Here is a 17,214-nt window from a genome sequence, read left to right as displayed (position 1 = left end):
CCAGGATTGGGATCCAGCCCCACTGAAGGAACGGCCGATATATTTCCAAGTCGGGATGGGGAGGGGCTCGGAGGGGCACTTGCAGGGGGTGGGGTTCCCATGGATCTGCTGCCCCTTGTCCTTCTGGGTGGGTTTGAAAGGTACAGGTTTAAACTGTTCCTGAAAACCGATCTTGAATAAATGCTTGGACCACCTTCCGGTAACGGGGTCTCAGTCTGGCCTTGCGACACTACCCAGGGCAGTGGACGACGTGGAGAGGGGAGGGGAGAGGAGATCAGACGCGATAACATTTAATGGCGGAGATAGATCTGAGGGGCCTTCCCACCAGTGCCAGCGCCAGGGTGGTTCTTCTCATTGACTGACAGGGCAGTGCCGCGTTCTGTTCACCAGGATGAGGAATTGGCTGGGGGTCGGAGAGGTGGCAGGGGCTGGGTGAGTGGGGATTGGGGGTTCCAGTCGCGAAGGGCAGGGATGGGGGCAGTTGCGTTCCCGGCCGGTGGGAATCAGCAGGAGAGTCACTTTGTGGTGTGCTTGTCTCCTTCAGGTGGATAAGAAGGAGCTGCCGGGACGGACTCTTCTCCCGGTGCCCAGTTACAAGGACAAGGTGGAGTTCGGGGTCCTCGTCTCTTTTGCCTACAGAATCGATGGCTCGGGTGAGTTTCCGGGCGCTCCCGGTTAACATCCGCCGACAGTGCGGCTTCCAGTCTGGTTCACTCCAGTGAACCGGTGTTCAATGCTGTCACACCGGACCTGGCCGTTCAGCCCATTGTGTTCTATGAAAGAGCTGGCTCTTATCGCTCTCTACCACACCCCCCCTTCAAGACAAAAGGCTTTGGCTCAATGGTGTCACCACCCGTCCTTCGGCGATCCCAGTGGGTACGATCCCAGCCTCTGACCTCTCCTCATAAACTAACCCCATCCCTCCAGCATGCTGGGAATGAGAAAGGTGTGGGGTTTGTAATGTGCAAGCTGAGATCTGTGTACAAAGCCTGAAGATGTTCTGTAACCCAGCAGGGTCACAGAGGTCTACAGCAGGGAAACAGGCCCTTCGGCCCAACTCGCCCATGCCCGCCCAGTTTTCCCAATTTAAATTAGTCCCATTTGCCTGTGTTTGGTCCGTATCCCTCCCTCCTGTCCCATCCACGTAGCTGTTTAAATGTTTCTTAAATGACAAATTGTACTCTCCTCCACCAGTATCTCTGGGAGCCTGTTCCACACATTCCCCACCCTCTGTGAAAAACATTGTCCCTGTGCACCCTTCTGTATCTCTCCCCTCTCACCTTAAACCTTTGCCCTCTAGTTTTAGACTCCCCTACCCTGGGGAAATGCTATCTACCTTATCTCTGCTTTGAAAGGAGACCTCCGTCTCCTACACTCCAAGAGAAAAAGGCCCAGCCAATCCAACCTCTCATAACCCAAACCTTCCAGTCCAAGTAGCATCCTAGTAAATCTTTCCTGCACTCTTTCTGGTTTAATAATAACGTTTCTATAGGAGGGTGACCAGAGCTGCATGCTGTGTTTCCAATGTGGCCTCACCCATGTCTTGTACATCTGCAACATGACCTTCCACCTCCTGTACTCAGTGCTGTGACTGATGAAAGCAAGCATTCAGAAAGCAGCCTTGACCGCTCTGCCTACCCGTGGCTCCGTTTACAAGGAGCTACCCACCTCTATAATACCTAGACTGTTTTGTTCAGCTCTTTAAACATCCCAGCACTGGCCGATCATGCCCTTCCCTATGTCGTTGCAGATGAGGAGGTGGTCGTGGCGACCACTCGTGTTGAGACCATGCTGGGAGACACTGCAGTCGCTGTCCACCCTCAGGACTCCAGATACCAGGTAATCCCCAGAGCGGGGCGGGGGGGCGGGGTGGGTGGGTGGTGGGTGGGAGGAGCGTGGGGGTGTTGCTGTTGTGTCAACACAGGAGTAGGCCATTCGGCCCTTCGAGCCTGCTCCACCATTCACTCGGGTGATCCCACACCCCTCGGGTCTGCTTTCCTGCCCTTTCCCGTTAACCCCTCGATTTCCCGACCAACCACGAATCTATCCGATCCGAGCCCCAATGTCTGGGGTCTCCCACCTGACCTGTGTAAATGAAACTGAAGGTCCTAAGACAAGCAGGAACCGGGAAAGTGTTTCAGCAACGGATGTCTGCCTCCCGATTTGCAGTGTGCGTGGGATAGCAGTGGGTCGGAGTGGCCAGCCCTGTCTATGTGGGGGTGAGGCAGGAACGGCCCATTCCAATCGCTCAGCGTTCACTTCCGTCCCATTCCCTCAGCTTTGATGGTCTTTCCCAACGCCATCGGTTTTAGATAGATTAGATTACTTACAGTGTGAAAACAGGCCCTTCGGCCCAACCAGTCCACACTGACCTGCCAAAACGCACCCACCCAGACCCATTCCCCTATGTTTACCCCTGCACTTAACACTACGGGCAATTTCCCATGGCCAATTCACCTGACCTGCACATCTTTGGATTGTGGGAGGAAACCGGAGCACCCGGAGGAAATCCACGCAGACACGGGGAGAACGTGCAAACTCCACACAGGTTTGTCTCTGTTTGCAATGAGACCTGTGGCCTCGCGGGTTTGGGGAACCTCAGCCCCGTCACTGTTAAATCTCCCATCTCTACGACTTGCTCCCAAATGGCTCTGTGGCCAACTCCGTCTTAGCTTCCTCTCGTTTGGACACCCAGGACTGTGCGAGGGAGCAGGGAAAATAAACCGACCTTCTGCTCACAGCTCTTGGAATCCGAAACAAGATTTCACACGTCGTGTCGCCAAGTACAGGATCAGAGCACGGAGAGACCTTCCTTCAGGCTGGCCTTCAAAGCCTGAGAATTGTCTGAAAGCCTGCACTCAAATTTACCTCCTCCCTTGCACAGGAGGTCATTCGGCCCATTGAGCAGATTCTGTCTCCCTGAAAGAGATTTCCAGTTCATCCCAATTCTGTTCGGTCTTTTCCTTCTGACTTGCAAGTTTTCCTTTTGACTGAAGCTCCCATTGCCTTTGTGACAGTTAGGATCACAGAATCCCTATAGTGTGGAAGCAGGCCATTCAGCCCATCGAGTCCACACCAACCCTCTGAAGAGCATCTCACCCAGACCAACCCTATCCTTGTAACCTCGCATTTCCCATGGCTAATCCACCTAACCTACATATCCCTGGACAATATGGATAATTTTCCATGGCCAACCCACCCTTACCTGCTCATCCCTGGGCACTATGGGACAATTTCCCATGGCCAATCCACCCTAACCTACACATCCCTGGACACTATGGGACAATTTCCCATGGCCAATCCACCCTAACCTGCACATCCCTGGGCACTATGGGACAATTTCCCATGGCCAATCCACCCTAACCTGCACATCCCTGGGCACTATGGGACAATTTCCCATGGCCAATCCACCCTAACCTGCACATCCCTGGGCTCTATGGCACAATTTACCATGGCCAATCCACCCTAACCTACACATCCCTGGACACTATGGGACAATTTCCCATGGCTAATCCACCCTAACCTGCACATCACTGGACACTATGGGACAATTTCCCATGGCCAATCCACCCTAACCTGCACATCCCTGGGCACTATGGGACAATTTCCCATGGCCAATCCACCCTAACCTGCACATCCCTGGGCACTATGGGACAATTTCCCATGGCCAATCCACCCTAACCTGCACATCCCTGGACACTATGGGACAATTTCCCATGGCCAATCCACCCTAACCTGCACATCCCTGGGCACTATGGGACAATTTCCCATGGCCAATCCACCCTAACCTGCACATCCCTGGGCACTATGGGACAATTTCCCATGGCCAATCCACCCTAACCTGCACATCCCTGGGCATTATGGGACAATTTCCCATGGCCAATCCACCCTAACCTGCACATCCCTGGGCATTATGGGACAATGTCCCATGGCCAATCCACCCTAACCTGCACATCCCTGGGCACTATGGGACAATTTCCCACGGCCAATCCACCCTAACCTGCACATCCCTGGGCACTATGGGACAATTTCCCATGGCCAATCCACCCTGACCACATCTTTGGATTGTGGGAGGAAACCCACGCAGACACAGGGAGAATGTGCAAACTCCACACAGACAGTCGCCCGAGACTGGAATTGACCCCAGGTCCTGGTGCTGTAAGGCTAACCACTGAGTCACCTTGCCACCCACTGAATTGTCTCGCCCCACCCTTTTGGACATTGAAACCCGACAATTCACTTTGTTTTAGTTTTTAGCCAAATCTCTCAAATCTTTGTCCCAAGGAGCCAGTTTCTCCCACTCAGTCTGACCTACCCCACCCCGCCCCGACCTGGTTTTGAGTGTGAGAGTGTGTGTAGGAATGGGGTAACGAGCTGGGGAATGGCTTCATGTTCGGGAATTTGAAACTCACCGGCACAGCTCACCGCGTCTCTTGTAAACCTAGAGTGAAGTTTGGTTTCGCTCTCTGCCCTGTAGAATCTGAAAGGGAAGTTCGTCATCCACCCTTTCTGTGACCGGAAAATGGCCATCGTCTTCGATGAGTTTGTGGACATGAGTTTTGGAACAGGTACGGTCCCCAGGGTCCCCCTGAAGGGGGGGAGGCAGGACTTGGATTTCTGTAGCGCCGTCTGTAGGCATGGTCCCCTCTCGCAGCATGTGTGTGTGTGTGTGTGTGTGTGGAGGAGGAGGAGGAGGAGGAGGAGGAAGTGTGTGTGTGTGTGTGTGTGTGTGTGTGTGTAGAGGGGGGAGGAGGAGGAGGAGGAAGTGTGTGTGTGTGTGTGTGTGTGTGTGTGGAGGGGGGGAGGAGGAGGAGGAGGAGGAAGTGTGTGTGGAGGGGGGGAGGAGGAGGAGGAGGAAGTGTGTGTAGAGGGGGGAGGAGGAGGAGGAAGTGTGTGTGTGTGTGTGGAGGGGGGGAGGAGGAGGAGGAGGAGGAAGTGTGTGTGTGTGTGTAGAGGGGGGAGGAGGAGGAGGAGGAAGTGTGTGTGTGTGTGTAGAGGGGGGAGGAGGAGGAGGAGGAAGTGTGTGTGTGTGTAGAGGGGGGAGGAGGAGGAGGAGGAAGTGTGTGTGTGTGTGGAGGGGGGGAGGAGGAGGAGGAGGAAGTGTGTGTGTGTGTGTGTGTGTGTGTGGAGGGGGGAGGAGGAGGAGGAGGAAGTGTGTGTGTGTGGAGGGGGGGAGGAGGAAGTGTGTGTGTGCGTGTGGAGGGGGGGAGGAGGAAGTGTGTGTGTGCATGTGTGTGTGTGGAGGGGGGGAGGAGGAGGAGGAGGAAGTGTGTGTGTGTGTGTATGGGGAGGGGGGGAGGAGGAGGAGGAAGTGTGTGTGTGTGTACAGCAAACTCCCACTAACAGCAATATGAGCAGGCAATCTGTTTGGAGCAAGGTTTCCCGAGAGGGTCGATTGTCACCAGTAGGCTGACAGGGTAAAAACAAGGGCTGCAGATGCTGGAAACCAGATTCTAGATCAGAGTGGTGCTGGAAAAGCACAGCAGCTCAGGCAGCATCCGAGGAGCAGGAAAATCGACGTTTCAGGCAAAAGCCCTTCATCAGGAATAGAGGCAGGGAGTCTCCAGGGTGGAGAGATAAATGAGATGATTTTCATCTCCATCAGCCCCTGTGCAGTGGCACGTGCAGGCCAGGAGAGGGTGGTATTGCATCATTTTAACATAAGGGAGCAATTGATCTCTCCACCCTGCAGGCTCTCTGCCTCTATTCCTGATGAAGGGCTTTTGCCCAAAACGTCAATTTTCCTGCTCCTCGGATGCTGCCTGACCAGCTGTGCTTTTCCAGCACCACTCCGATCTAGAACCCAGTAGGCTGACAGCATACATCTCGACCTTAAACACTACCTGCCTTGTCTCTGTCACGGTTACTGAATCGTCCCTCCGCCTATCCAACTTCCAGAGCAGCCGCAATTCCTTTGCAGTTCAGCCTTCAGGAAGATGGTGAAAATTCCCTCTGGGTCACCCATGTCCTTTCGTGGAAGGAAATCTTAACTGGTCTGGTCTGCACGTGACTCCAAACCCACAGGGACGCGGTTGACTCTGAAATGACCCCTGGCCAATAAATGCGGGAGTGCAGGGAAGATTTCCCAGGCTGGTTCTGGGGTTGTCGGGACTGACGCACAAGAAGAGATTGACTAGGTTACGGTGCGGCACGGTGGCTCAGTGGTTCGCACTGCTGCCTCACAGCACCAGGGACCCGGGTTTGATTCCACCCTCGGGTGACTGTCTGTGTGGAGTTTGCACATTCTCCCCGTGTCTGTGTGGGTTTCCTCTGGGTGCTCCGGTTTCCTCCCACAGTCCAAAGATGTGCAGGTGAGGTGAATGGGCCATGCTAAATTGTCCGTAGTGTTAGGTGGATTAGTCAGAGGGAAATGGGTCTGGATGGGTTACTATTTGGAGGGTCAGTGTGGACTTGTTGGGCCGAAGGGCCTGTTTCCACACTGTAGGGAATCTAATCTTAGGATTGTTTTTGCTGGAGTTCAGATGGACGAGGAGGGATCTCATAGAGACTTCTAAAACTCGAACAGGACGAGATGGGGTAGATGCAGGTGTTCCTGAGGGTGGGTGCATCCAGAACCAGGAATCATTGTCTGAGGATTTGGGGTGGATCACATAGGACAGAGATGAGGAGAGATTGCTTCACCCAGAGAGTGGTGAGCCTGTGGAATTCATGGGCAAGGTCTTTTCCCTGGGATTGGGGAGTCCAGAACTAGAGGGCACAGGTTTAGGGTGAGAGGGGAAAGATATAAAAGAGATCTAAGGAGCAACTTTTTCACGCAGAGGATGGTGCATGTATGGAATGAGCTGCCAGAGGAAGTGGTGGAGGCTGGTACAATTGCAACATTTAAGAGGCATCTGGCTGGGTATATGAATAGGAAGGGTTTGGAGGGTGGGATTAGATTGGGTTGAGATATCTGATCGGCATGGACGGGTTGGACGGAAGGGTCTGTTTCTGTGCTGTGCTTCTCTATGACTCTTAAGTAGCTGATGCCAAATCATCGAAAGTCTTCACAAAGCAGCTGGATATAGCACTTGGGGGTGAATGGGGTCAAAAGTGATGGGGAGAAAGCAGGATTAGGCTTTTGAGTTGGACGATCAGCCATGATCGTGATGAATAGCAGAGCAGGCTGGAAGGGCCGAATGGCCGCCTCCTGCTCCTATCTTCTATGTTTCTATAACCAGCGATGCCCACATTCTGTGAATGAATGATTAAAAATGTTTGTTAATTTACCGAGATCCCGTGAATTAATTTTTTAAAAATTACAAAGCCCCTCACCCTGAGGACAGTATGTACCTCGGTGTTTTTATTTGATGTTTGGCTTTCCCAGCTGTGTCTGACAGAACGCTAGTCTCTGGATGGAGAGCAGGCTGTTCCTCATGTTTGTGACAAAGTGCAGGTGGGCAGATCTCTCCCGGTGTTGCCGATTTGCGGTTGACCTACTGGGAGGAGTAGTCAGGCAGCTGTCAGACTGTTTGTAATGTCACCCTTTTGTCCTTTCCTTTCTTTATATACAACCCAGGGGCCGTAAAGATCACGCCAGCTCATGACCAGAACGATTATGAAGTGGGCTTGAGACACAACCTTGAATTTGTAAACATCATGGACAATAATGGCTGTCTCATCAACGTCCCAGAACCGTTTTTGGTAAGTGCCGTCCCACCGGGATTTTCTAATTCGCGGCAGCACAGTTACTGAGTCACAGGAAAGACACAACACACAAACAGCCCATCATTCCTGCACGATCTCTCCAAACGAACATCGTTTCCCAGGGCCCTATCTCCTGCCCTTTACCCCTATCACACACACTCCCCACTCCCCCATTTCTATCCTCTGTCCCTCTGGAATGCCTCAGTTGAACCTGCCCCCCCCCTCTCCATTCCCAGGCAGTACATTCCACACCCTCACTACCCACTGGGTGAGAAACTCTCTCCCTCACTTCACCCTCCCTCCATTTGTACATCCCTTTAAATCTACCCCCCTCTCGCTCCTGTTCCTTTTCCGAGTGGGAACAGCTTCTCCCTCTCTCCTCTGTCCAGTTTCCCTCCCCACTCGGGATTTTGAAAACCTCTCTCAGATCTCCCTCTCCCAGCCGCCTTCTCTCCCAGAGAGAACATTCCCAACCTCTTCAATCTCTCCTCATCGCTGACCTTTCCCCATCCCTGGATCCGTTCTTGTAAATCGCTCCTGCCCTCTCTCCGACGCGTTCCCCATCTTTCCGATAATGTGGGGCCCACACCTGGACACAGTACTCCAGCTGGGGTCTAACAAGGGGCTGGGACACGTTCAGCATCAGCCCCTTGCTCTTGGACTCTGTGCCCCTGTTAATAAACCCGAGGACACTGTGCTTTATCCACTGCCCCCTCTACCTGTCCCACCACCTTCAATGATCGGTGCACATTTACCCCCAACTCCCCCTGCTCCTGCCCCACCCCTTTTAATATTGCCCCCCCCTTCCCATTTTATATTGTCTCTCCATTACCTGCTATTTTTCCTGTCATAATGCTGTTTCAAAAAGGGACTTTCCATTTTAGCCCAACTACGTTTATCTCATTTAGTGACTGCTCCCAACTCTCAAACACTCCAAGGATTGGGAGAGCACGGGGTTAGATACAGAGTAAAGCTCCCTCTACACTGTGCCCCATCAAACCCTCCCAGGACAGGGACAGCACGGGGTTAGGTACAGAGTAAAGCTCTCTCTACACCATCTCCCCATTAAACACTCCCAGGCTAGGGAGAGCACGGGGTTAAGATACAGAGTAAAGCTTCCTAATCACTGTCCCCCTGTCCAACCCTCCCAGGACAGGGACAGGTGAACCCACGCTTGATGTTTGTGAATGACGTGAGGTTTTTCTCCCTCCCCCACAGGGAATGAAGCGGTTTGATGCTCGGAAGGCTGTCCTGGACGCGTTGGTACAGAGAGGCCTCTTCAGAGAAGTGAAGGACAATCCCATGGTGGTACCAGTCTGCAGGTAAGGAGCACATGCCAGGTTTACTGCTGCAGGGTGGCACCACTCCGTCACCCCCGAATCTACCCGGGACATGTTTGGAAACAGCTTGGGTCGCAGCAGTTAATGGCCAGCCAGGATGTTGGGTTTTTTGTTTTTGTAACCTGCCCTGGCGGAGAGCTGCACCTGGAAGTCAGTAAGCTGGAGTGCTCTGTCTGTGTCTCTTCCCTTTTCAGTCGTTCCAAAGACATTGTGGAACCTCTGCTGAAACCCCAGTGGTACGTGCGTTGTGACGAAATGGCGAAAATGGCGGCCGACGCGGTACGGAATGGAGATTTGAAAATCATCCCCGAGAATCACCTCAAGACTTGGTTTAATTGGATGGATAACATCAGGTAGGCACTGCGCTGGGCGCTGCACCAGGCTGGTTCTGACAGGTTAGAAGCACAGCAAAATACGCCTTCCCTCAATCTGGGTGGAACACACTCGCAGGTTTTATCTCCAGATAAAAACCGAGAGAACGGCTGATACTGCCGATCAGGAACGGAAACAGAGATTGCTGGAAAAGCTTAGCAGCGTCTGGGGACAGAAATCAGAGTTAACGTTTTGGGTCCACTGACCCTTCCTCAGAACGGATGGTTGCCATGGCAATGGTTTTAAGCATGGAGGGAGCGGGAAAGGAATAAACGATAGATGGGGATAGAGCCTAAAGAGAGAGAGAAACGGTTGGGCAGACAAGGGAGTGGATAGTTTCAGAGGGTGAATAGCTATAATTGGGGACTGTTAGTGGCTGTTAATGGGTTGTGTGTAATAGCAGTCTGTGTGGTAACAAATCCTCGTGTGCAGGAATTGGGGTTAGGACATGGCAGAGCTCAGAGAGTTTGGAGAAGATTTGTAACTCAGGTTGAAGTTCTGGATGTAGGTTTGCTTGCTGAGCTGGAAGGTTCACTTCCAGACGTTTCGTCACCATACTAGGTAACATCTTCAGTGAGCCTCCCGATGTTTTTGTGGGCGGAATGTAGGATTTTTTTAGATTAGATTAGATTAGATTCCCTACAGTGTGGAAACAGGCCCTTCGGCCCAACAAGTCCACACCGCCCCGCCGAAGAGCAACCCACCCAGACCCATTCCCCTACATTTACCCTTTCACCTAACACTACGGACAATTTAGCAAGGCCAATTCACCTCAACTGCACGTTTTGTTTTGGACTGTGGGAGGAAACCGGAGCACCCAGAGGAAACCCACGCAGACACAGGGAGAATGTGCAAACTCCACATGGACAGTTGCCTGAGGCGGGAAAGTGTTCTGCAAAGTGGTCACCCAGTCAGTGCTTTGTTTCGCCCAGTGTAGAGGAGACCAGATTGTGAGCAGCGAATGCAGTGGACTAGGTTGTGGGAAATGTAGGGTAAGCCTGGTTTTTGTCTGTATATCCATGCAGAGGGTATCTTTTGGATCACTCTTTGACTCTAATTCCGACTTGAGATCTCGGCATTCCACAAGGTGAAAACCACAACACAGAGGGAAGGCTATAATAAACCTAGACACCTCTGCATTAACACAAGGAAACAGGAATAGGTTAACAACAAAAGTCTTTTTCAGGATATCCGGCACACACTTCCACATGGAAAAAGCCATCCGCCTGAGTACTCTGTCCGCACACTGGTGAGGGGACAGCTAAGGAGGGTCCATCACACAAAGCTCAAAGCTGGAATATTACTGCCCTTACACTGTGACCTTCAGCTCAGTTGTGGATTGGAAATGGGACAAGTGATGCAACCTGCTGCATTTGTCCTGAAATGCAGCTCGAAGTTGGAGATAATCCACCGGATGTCGTGGTTTTGTTTCTCCGGCTCCTGGTTAGCTGATGATATGTCTGACCGGTGGTTTTGCTATTCCATGATTTTAAAGCCGCCTTGTTTTCCCGACACGCCCCACCCCCTCCCCCAACTCTCGTCAGCCACTTACAGCCTCCCTGTCTTTGTCCCCTTTTTGGAATCTATTTTACCCCAAACACCCCATGTCTGTGCCTTTTCTTCCCAAATCCTAGTTCCAGCTTCCCGCGTGAGCATCACTGACAAGTCCAGTGTTTGTTGCCTGTTCTAAACTTCCCAAAAACTCAGTAGCTTCCCTGACCATCCCAGAGGGCAGCGAAGAGAGTGGCTGTGGGGTCTGGAGTCACATGTAGTCCAGACCAGGTAAGGAGGGCAGATTTCCTCCCCAGAAGAGTTTGACTGAAGCAGATGCCCTTTTACAGCAGTGGATTATTTTCGGTTTACAGTTATCGCTCACTGCTTTTCATTCCAGATCATTTATTGATGGGGTTTAAACTCCAGCAGCAGCTGAGCTGGGCTTTGAAACCGTGTCCCCAGAACACTGAGGTCACCGGGATACCAGTCAGGGGACAGCCATCAGTAACCCCCCCTTCCCCCCCACCACCCCACAGCCTCCTCTTCCCATGGGCCATTCTGCTGCCTGCTGAACATCTCCAGCATTTCCTCTTTTTACTTCAGATTTCTGGCATTTAGCTTTAATATTGGGGCTCACTGAGAGTCATAGAGGCAAAGAGATGTACAGCACGGAAACAGTCCCTTCAGTCCAACCTGTCCATGCCGACCAGATATCCCAAACCCAATCTAGTTCCACCTGCCAACACCCGGCCCATATCCCTCCAAACCCTTCGTATTGATATACCCATCCAAATGCCTTTTAAATGTTGTAACTGTACCAGCCTCCACCACTTCCTCTGGCAGCTCATTCCATACACGTACCACCCTCTGCGTGAAAAAGTTGCCCCTTCGGTCCCTTTTATATCTTTCCCCTCTCACCCTAAACCTATGCCCCTAGTTCTGGACTCCCCCACCCCAGGGAAAATACTTTGTCTATTTATCCTACCCCTGCCCCTCAGGATTTTATAAACCTCTATAAGGTCACCCCTCAGCTCCAGGGAAAACAACCCCAGCCTGTTCAGCCTCTCCCTGTAGCTCAAATCTTCCAACCCTGGCAACATCCTTGTAAATCTTTTCTGAACCCTTTCAAGTTTCACAACAGCTTTCCGATAGGAAGGAGACCAGAATTGCATACAATATTCCAACAGTGGCCTAACCAATTTCCTGTCCAGCCGCAACATGACCTCCCAACCCCTGTACTCAATGCTCTGACCAATAAAGGAAATCATACCAAATACCTCCTTCACTATCCTATCTACCTGCGACTCCACTTTCAAGGAACTATGAACCTGCACTCCAAGGTCTCTTTGTTCAGCAACACTCCCCAGGACCTTACCATTAAGTGTATAAGTCCTGCTAAGATTTGCTTTCCCAAAATGCAGCACCTCGCATTTATCTGAATTAAACTCCATCTGCCACCCGTTGGCCCATCTGGTCCAGATCCTGTTGTAATCCGAGGTAACCTTTTTCACTGGGACAACACATCCATCCTCGGACAAGCCAAACAGAGACACGCATGAGAATTCCTAGAAGAAAGGCATTCCAATCGGAACTCTATCAACAAACACATCGAGTTAGACCCCATCTACCACCCCCTGAGAAAAAGAACAGAAAATGACATCACCACAGGAAATGATGTCACCAACCCAAGGAAACCCAAACACATAAATAGAAAGCAGGTCACTAACACCAGTGCTTCATCCGGAGGCTCACTGATGATGTCACTCTCCATGGATACCCAATCCCTCTACACCTCCATCTGCCATGACCAGGGCCTCCAAGCCCTCCGTTTCTTCTTCTCCCGACGTCCCCAACAGTACCCTTTCACTGACACTCTCATTCGTTTAGCCAAACTGGTCCTCACCCTTAACAATTTCTCCTTTGAATCCTGCCACTTCCTCCAGACCAAAGGGGTAGCCATGGGCACACATATGGGCCCCAGCTATGCCTGTCTCTTTGTTGGCTACGTAAAGCAATTGATCTTCCGTAATTACACCGGCACCACTCCCCACCTCTTCCTCCGCTACATTGATGACTTCATTGGCGCCACCTCGTGCTCCCGCGAGGAGGTTGAGCAATTCATCAACTTCACCAACACATTCCACCCTGACCTTAAATTTACCTGGACCCATCTCTGATACCTCCCTCCCCTTCCTGGACCTCTCCATCTCCATTAATGACGACTGACTCAACATCGATGTTTTTAACAAACCCACTGACTCCCACATCTACCTGGATTGTACCTCTTCCCACCCTACCTCCTGTAAAGATTCCATCCCGTATTCCCAATTCCTCCGCCTCCTCCGTATCTGCTCCCAGGAGGACCAGTTCCACCACAGAACACACCAGATGGCCTCCTTCTTTAGAGACCGCAATTTCCCTTCCCACGTGGTTAAAGATGCCCTCCAACGCATCTCATCCACATCCCGCACCTCCGCCCTCAGACCCCACCCCTCCAACCGTAACAAGGACAGAACCCCCCTGGTGCTCACCTTCCACCCTACCAACCTTCACATAAACCAAATCATCCGCCGATATTTCCATCACCTCCAAACAGACCCCACCACCAGGGATATATTTCCCTCCCCACCCCTATCAACTTTCCATAAACACCATTCCCTCCGTGACTACCTGGTCAGGTCCACGCCCCCCTACAACCCACCCTCCCATCCTGGCACCTTCCCCTGCCACTGCAGGAACTGTAAAACCTGTGCCCACACCACCTCCCTCACCTCCATCCAAGGTCCTAAAGGAGCCTTCCACATCCATCAAAGTTTTACCTGCACATCCACTAATATCATTTATTGTATCCGTTGCTCCCGATGCGGTCTCCTCTACATTGGGGAGACTGGGCGCCTCCTAGCAGAGCTCTTTAGGGAACATCTCCGGGACACCCGCACCAATCAACCACACTGCCCCATGCCCAAAATTTCAACCCCCCTCCCACTCTGCCGAGGACATGGAGGTCCTGGGCCTCCTTCACCGCCGCTCCCTCACCATCCGACGCCTGGAGGAAGAACGCCTCATCTTCTACCTCTGAACACTTCAACCCCAGGGCATCAATGTGGACTTCACCAGTTTCCTCATTTCCCCTTCCCCCACCTCACCCCAGTCCCAAGCTTCCAGCTCAGCACCGTCCCCATGACCTGTCCGACCTGCCTATCTCCCTTCCCACCTATCCACTCCACCCTCCTCTCTGACCTATTACCTTTACCCCTTCCTCCATCCACCTATCCCGCTCTCAACTACCTTCTCCCCAGCCCCATCCCGTCCCCATTTATCTCTCCACCCCCAAGGCTTCCAGCCTTATTCCTGATGAAGGGCTCCTGCCCGAAATGTTGATTCTCATGCTCCTCGGATGCTGCCTGACCTGCTGTGCTTTTCCAGCACCACACTGATCTAGATTCTGATCTCCAGCATCTGCAGTCCTCACTTTCACCCAGCAACCACTTCCCCAGCTTCCCACAGAGTTCTGGGGTACGCCTGATCAGGTCCTATAACTCGGCGAACAGAACCACAGCAACGAGCACCCGAGCTACAAATCTTCTCACAAACTTTGAACTTTGCTGTGCAATGTACAACCGGACCAGTAGATGGCAATGTTGCACCACAATTGAGCTTGGTTTGACCTAATGTGTTCAAAATTCACTGATGTGGAGGACCAGGGTCAATAAAGTTGAAACTCACACAACACCAGGTTCTTGTCCACCAGGTGTATTTGGAAATACTAGCTTTCAGTGCACTGTGTCCCTTCATCAGGTAGCTACTCACCTAATGAAGGAATAACGCTGCGAAAGCTAATACTTGCAAATAAACCTGTTGGACTATAACCTGGTGTTTTGTGATTTTTGAACAGAACTCATAGAGGCTAAGACATGGAAACTCCACAATGTGGAAGCAGGCCATTCAGCCCATCGAGTCCCCACCTACCATCAAAAGACCATCCCACCCAAACGCCCTATCTCTGTAACCCTGCATTTCCCATGGTCAATCTACCTTAAATTACACATCTTTGGACATTCTGGGACAATTTCCCATGGTCAATCCACCTTAACCTGCACATGTTTGGACTGTGGGAGGAAACCGGAGCACCTGGAGTAAACCCACACAGGCACTGGGAGCATGTACAAACTCCACACAGACAGTACTCGAAGGCTGGAATCGAACCCAGCTCCCTGAGCCACTGTGCTGCCATAGGACATACCACAAGGAACAAAGACCCCAGAAACCAAGCATTTGGACAATCGTGTCTACATTAGTTTGGACACGCAATCTGACTTTGCTTCCAGTGGTATTGGCTCCAAACTGGCGATCATTTAATTATTTTTCATAAATTGCATTAGTTTGTGACCAACTGCATAGGATCAAGGGGAAAGCGTATCAACTTATGGCAGAAACTAAGCTACAGGTTTAGCTTCTGCCCCAACAGCTTTGAAAATAATTTATTTTATGGGGTGTGTAGTCACTGGCTGGGCCCAGCATTCATTGGCCCATCCCTAGTTGCCCCTTCCGAAGGTGAGGGTGAACGCGATTGATATTTCACAGGGATTGAGTATCTGTAAAGGATGTTGCTGGTGAATAGGGTTGAATCTTTAACCTTGCTGTGAATGTATCAAGCATGTATACTCCTGGTAAAAGCAGAAGTGAGTGATTTCACTGACTGTATACCACTGGCAAGAATAAAACTGTTTCTGAAGCCAGGTTTAATTCTGGAAAGGCATTTGTGCAATGTGACTATCAGCTGGGATCAGCACATTGCTGATCTCGGGCTCCGTCTCAATGTGAAATACCCTCCCAGTACCACACCCCATGCTGTGTCTGTGTGTGAAATACCCTCCCAGTACCACACCCCATGCTGTGTGTGTGAAATACCCTCCCAGTACCTCACCCCGTGCTGTGTGAAATAACCTCCCAATACCACACCACGTGCTGTGTGTGAAATACCCTCCCAGTACCATCCCCCGTGCTGTGTCTGTGTGTGAAATACCCTCCCAATACCACACCACGTGCTGTGTGTGAAATACCCTCCCAGTACCACACCCTGTGCTGTGTGAAATAACCTCCCAATACCACACCACGTGCTGTGTGTGAAATACCCTCCCAGTACCATCCCCCGTGCTGTGTCTGTGTGTGAAATACCCTCCCAATACCACACCACGTGCTGTGTGTGAAATACCCTCCCAATACCACACCACGTGCTGTGTCTGTGTGTGAAATACCCTCCCAGTACCACCCCCTGTGCTGTGTCTGTGTGAAATACCCTCCCAGTACCACACCCCGTGCTGTGTCTGTGTGTGAAATACCCTCCCAATACCACACCCCGTGCTGTGTGTGTGTGAAATACCCTCCCAGTACCACACCCCGTGCTGTGTCTGTGTGAAATACCCTCCCAGTACCATCCCCCGTGCTGTGTCTGTGTGTGAAATACCCTCCCAGTACCACACCCCGTGCTGTGTCTGTGTGTGAAATACCCTCCCAGTACCACACCCCATGCTGTGTCTGTGTGAAATACCCTCCCAGTACCATCCCCCGTGCTGTGTCTGTGTGTGAAATACCCTCCCAGTACCACCCCCTGTGCTGTGTCTGTGTGTGAAATACCCTCCCAGTACCACCCCCCGTGCTGTGTCTGTGAGAAATACCCTCCCAGTACCACTCCCCGTGCTGTGTCTGTGTGTGAAATACCCTCCCAGTACCACCCCCTGTGCTGTGTCTGTGTGTGAAATACCCTCCCAGTACCACCCCCCGTGCTGTGTCTGTGAGAAATACCCTCCCAGTACCACCCCCCGTGCTGTGTCTGTGTGTGAAATACCCTCCCAGTACCACCCCCCGTGCTGTGTCTGTGTGTGAAATACCCTCCCAGTACCTCACCCTGTGCTGTGTCTGTGTGAAATACCCTCCCAGTACCACCCCCTGTGCTGTGTCTGTGTGTGAAATACCCTCCCAGTACCACCCCCCGTGCTGTGTCTGAGAAATACCCTCCCAGTACCACCCCCGTGCTGTGTCTGTGTGTGAAATACCCTCCCAGTACCACCCCCCGTGCTGTGTCTGTGTGTGAAATACCCTCCCAGTACCTCACCCTGTGCTGTGTCTGTGTGAAATACCCTCCCAGTACCACTCCCCGTGCTGTGTCTGTGTGTGAAATACCCTCCCAGTACCACCCCCCGTGCTGTGTCTGTGTGTGAAATACCCTCCCAGTACCACCCCCCGTGCTGTGTCTGTGAGAAATACCCTCCCAGTACCACCCCCCGTGCTGTGTCTGTGTGTGAAATACCCTCCCAGTACCACCCCCCGTGCTGTGTCTGTGAGAAATACCCTCCCAGTA

The 17,214-nt window shown here is 52.0% G+C and overlaps 1 protein-coding gene across 1 annotated transcript in view; it reads left to right on the top strand.

Annotated features, from left to right (window-relative positions):
- Window positions 1–17,214, top strand: part of vars1 (valyl-tRNA synthetase 1) — a 92,912-nt gene that overhangs the window by 41,276 nt on the left and 34,422 nt on the right. The window contains exons 12-17 of the mRNA XM_087979795.1: window positions 545–653; window positions 1,751–1,839; window positions 4,478–4,568; window positions 7,520–7,644; window positions 8,866–8,969; window positions 9,182–9,340. Of these exons, the coding sequence (XP_087835921.1) occupies window positions 545–653; window positions 1,751–1,839; window positions 4,478–4,568; window positions 7,520–7,644; window positions 8,866–8,969; window positions 9,182–9,340 (677 nt within the window). The remainder of the gene's footprint in view (window positions 1–544; window positions 654–1,750; window positions 1,840–4,477; window positions 4,569–7,519; window positions 7,645–8,865; window positions 8,970–9,181; window positions 9,341–17,214) is intronic.

Source organism: Chiloscyllium plagiosum, unplaced genomic scaffold (genome assembly GCF_037043375.1).
Source record: "Chiloscyllium plagiosum isolate Xiang-an unplaced genomic scaffold, Cpla_swu_hap1 HiC_scaffold_35, whole genome shotgun sequence".
In the NCBI taxonomy this organism is placed as follows: Eukaryota; Metazoa; Chordata; class Chondrichthyes; order Orectolobiformes; family Hemiscylliidae; genus Chiloscyllium; species Chiloscyllium plagiosum.
This window is presented reverse-complemented; position numbering and strand designations above follow the sequence as displayed.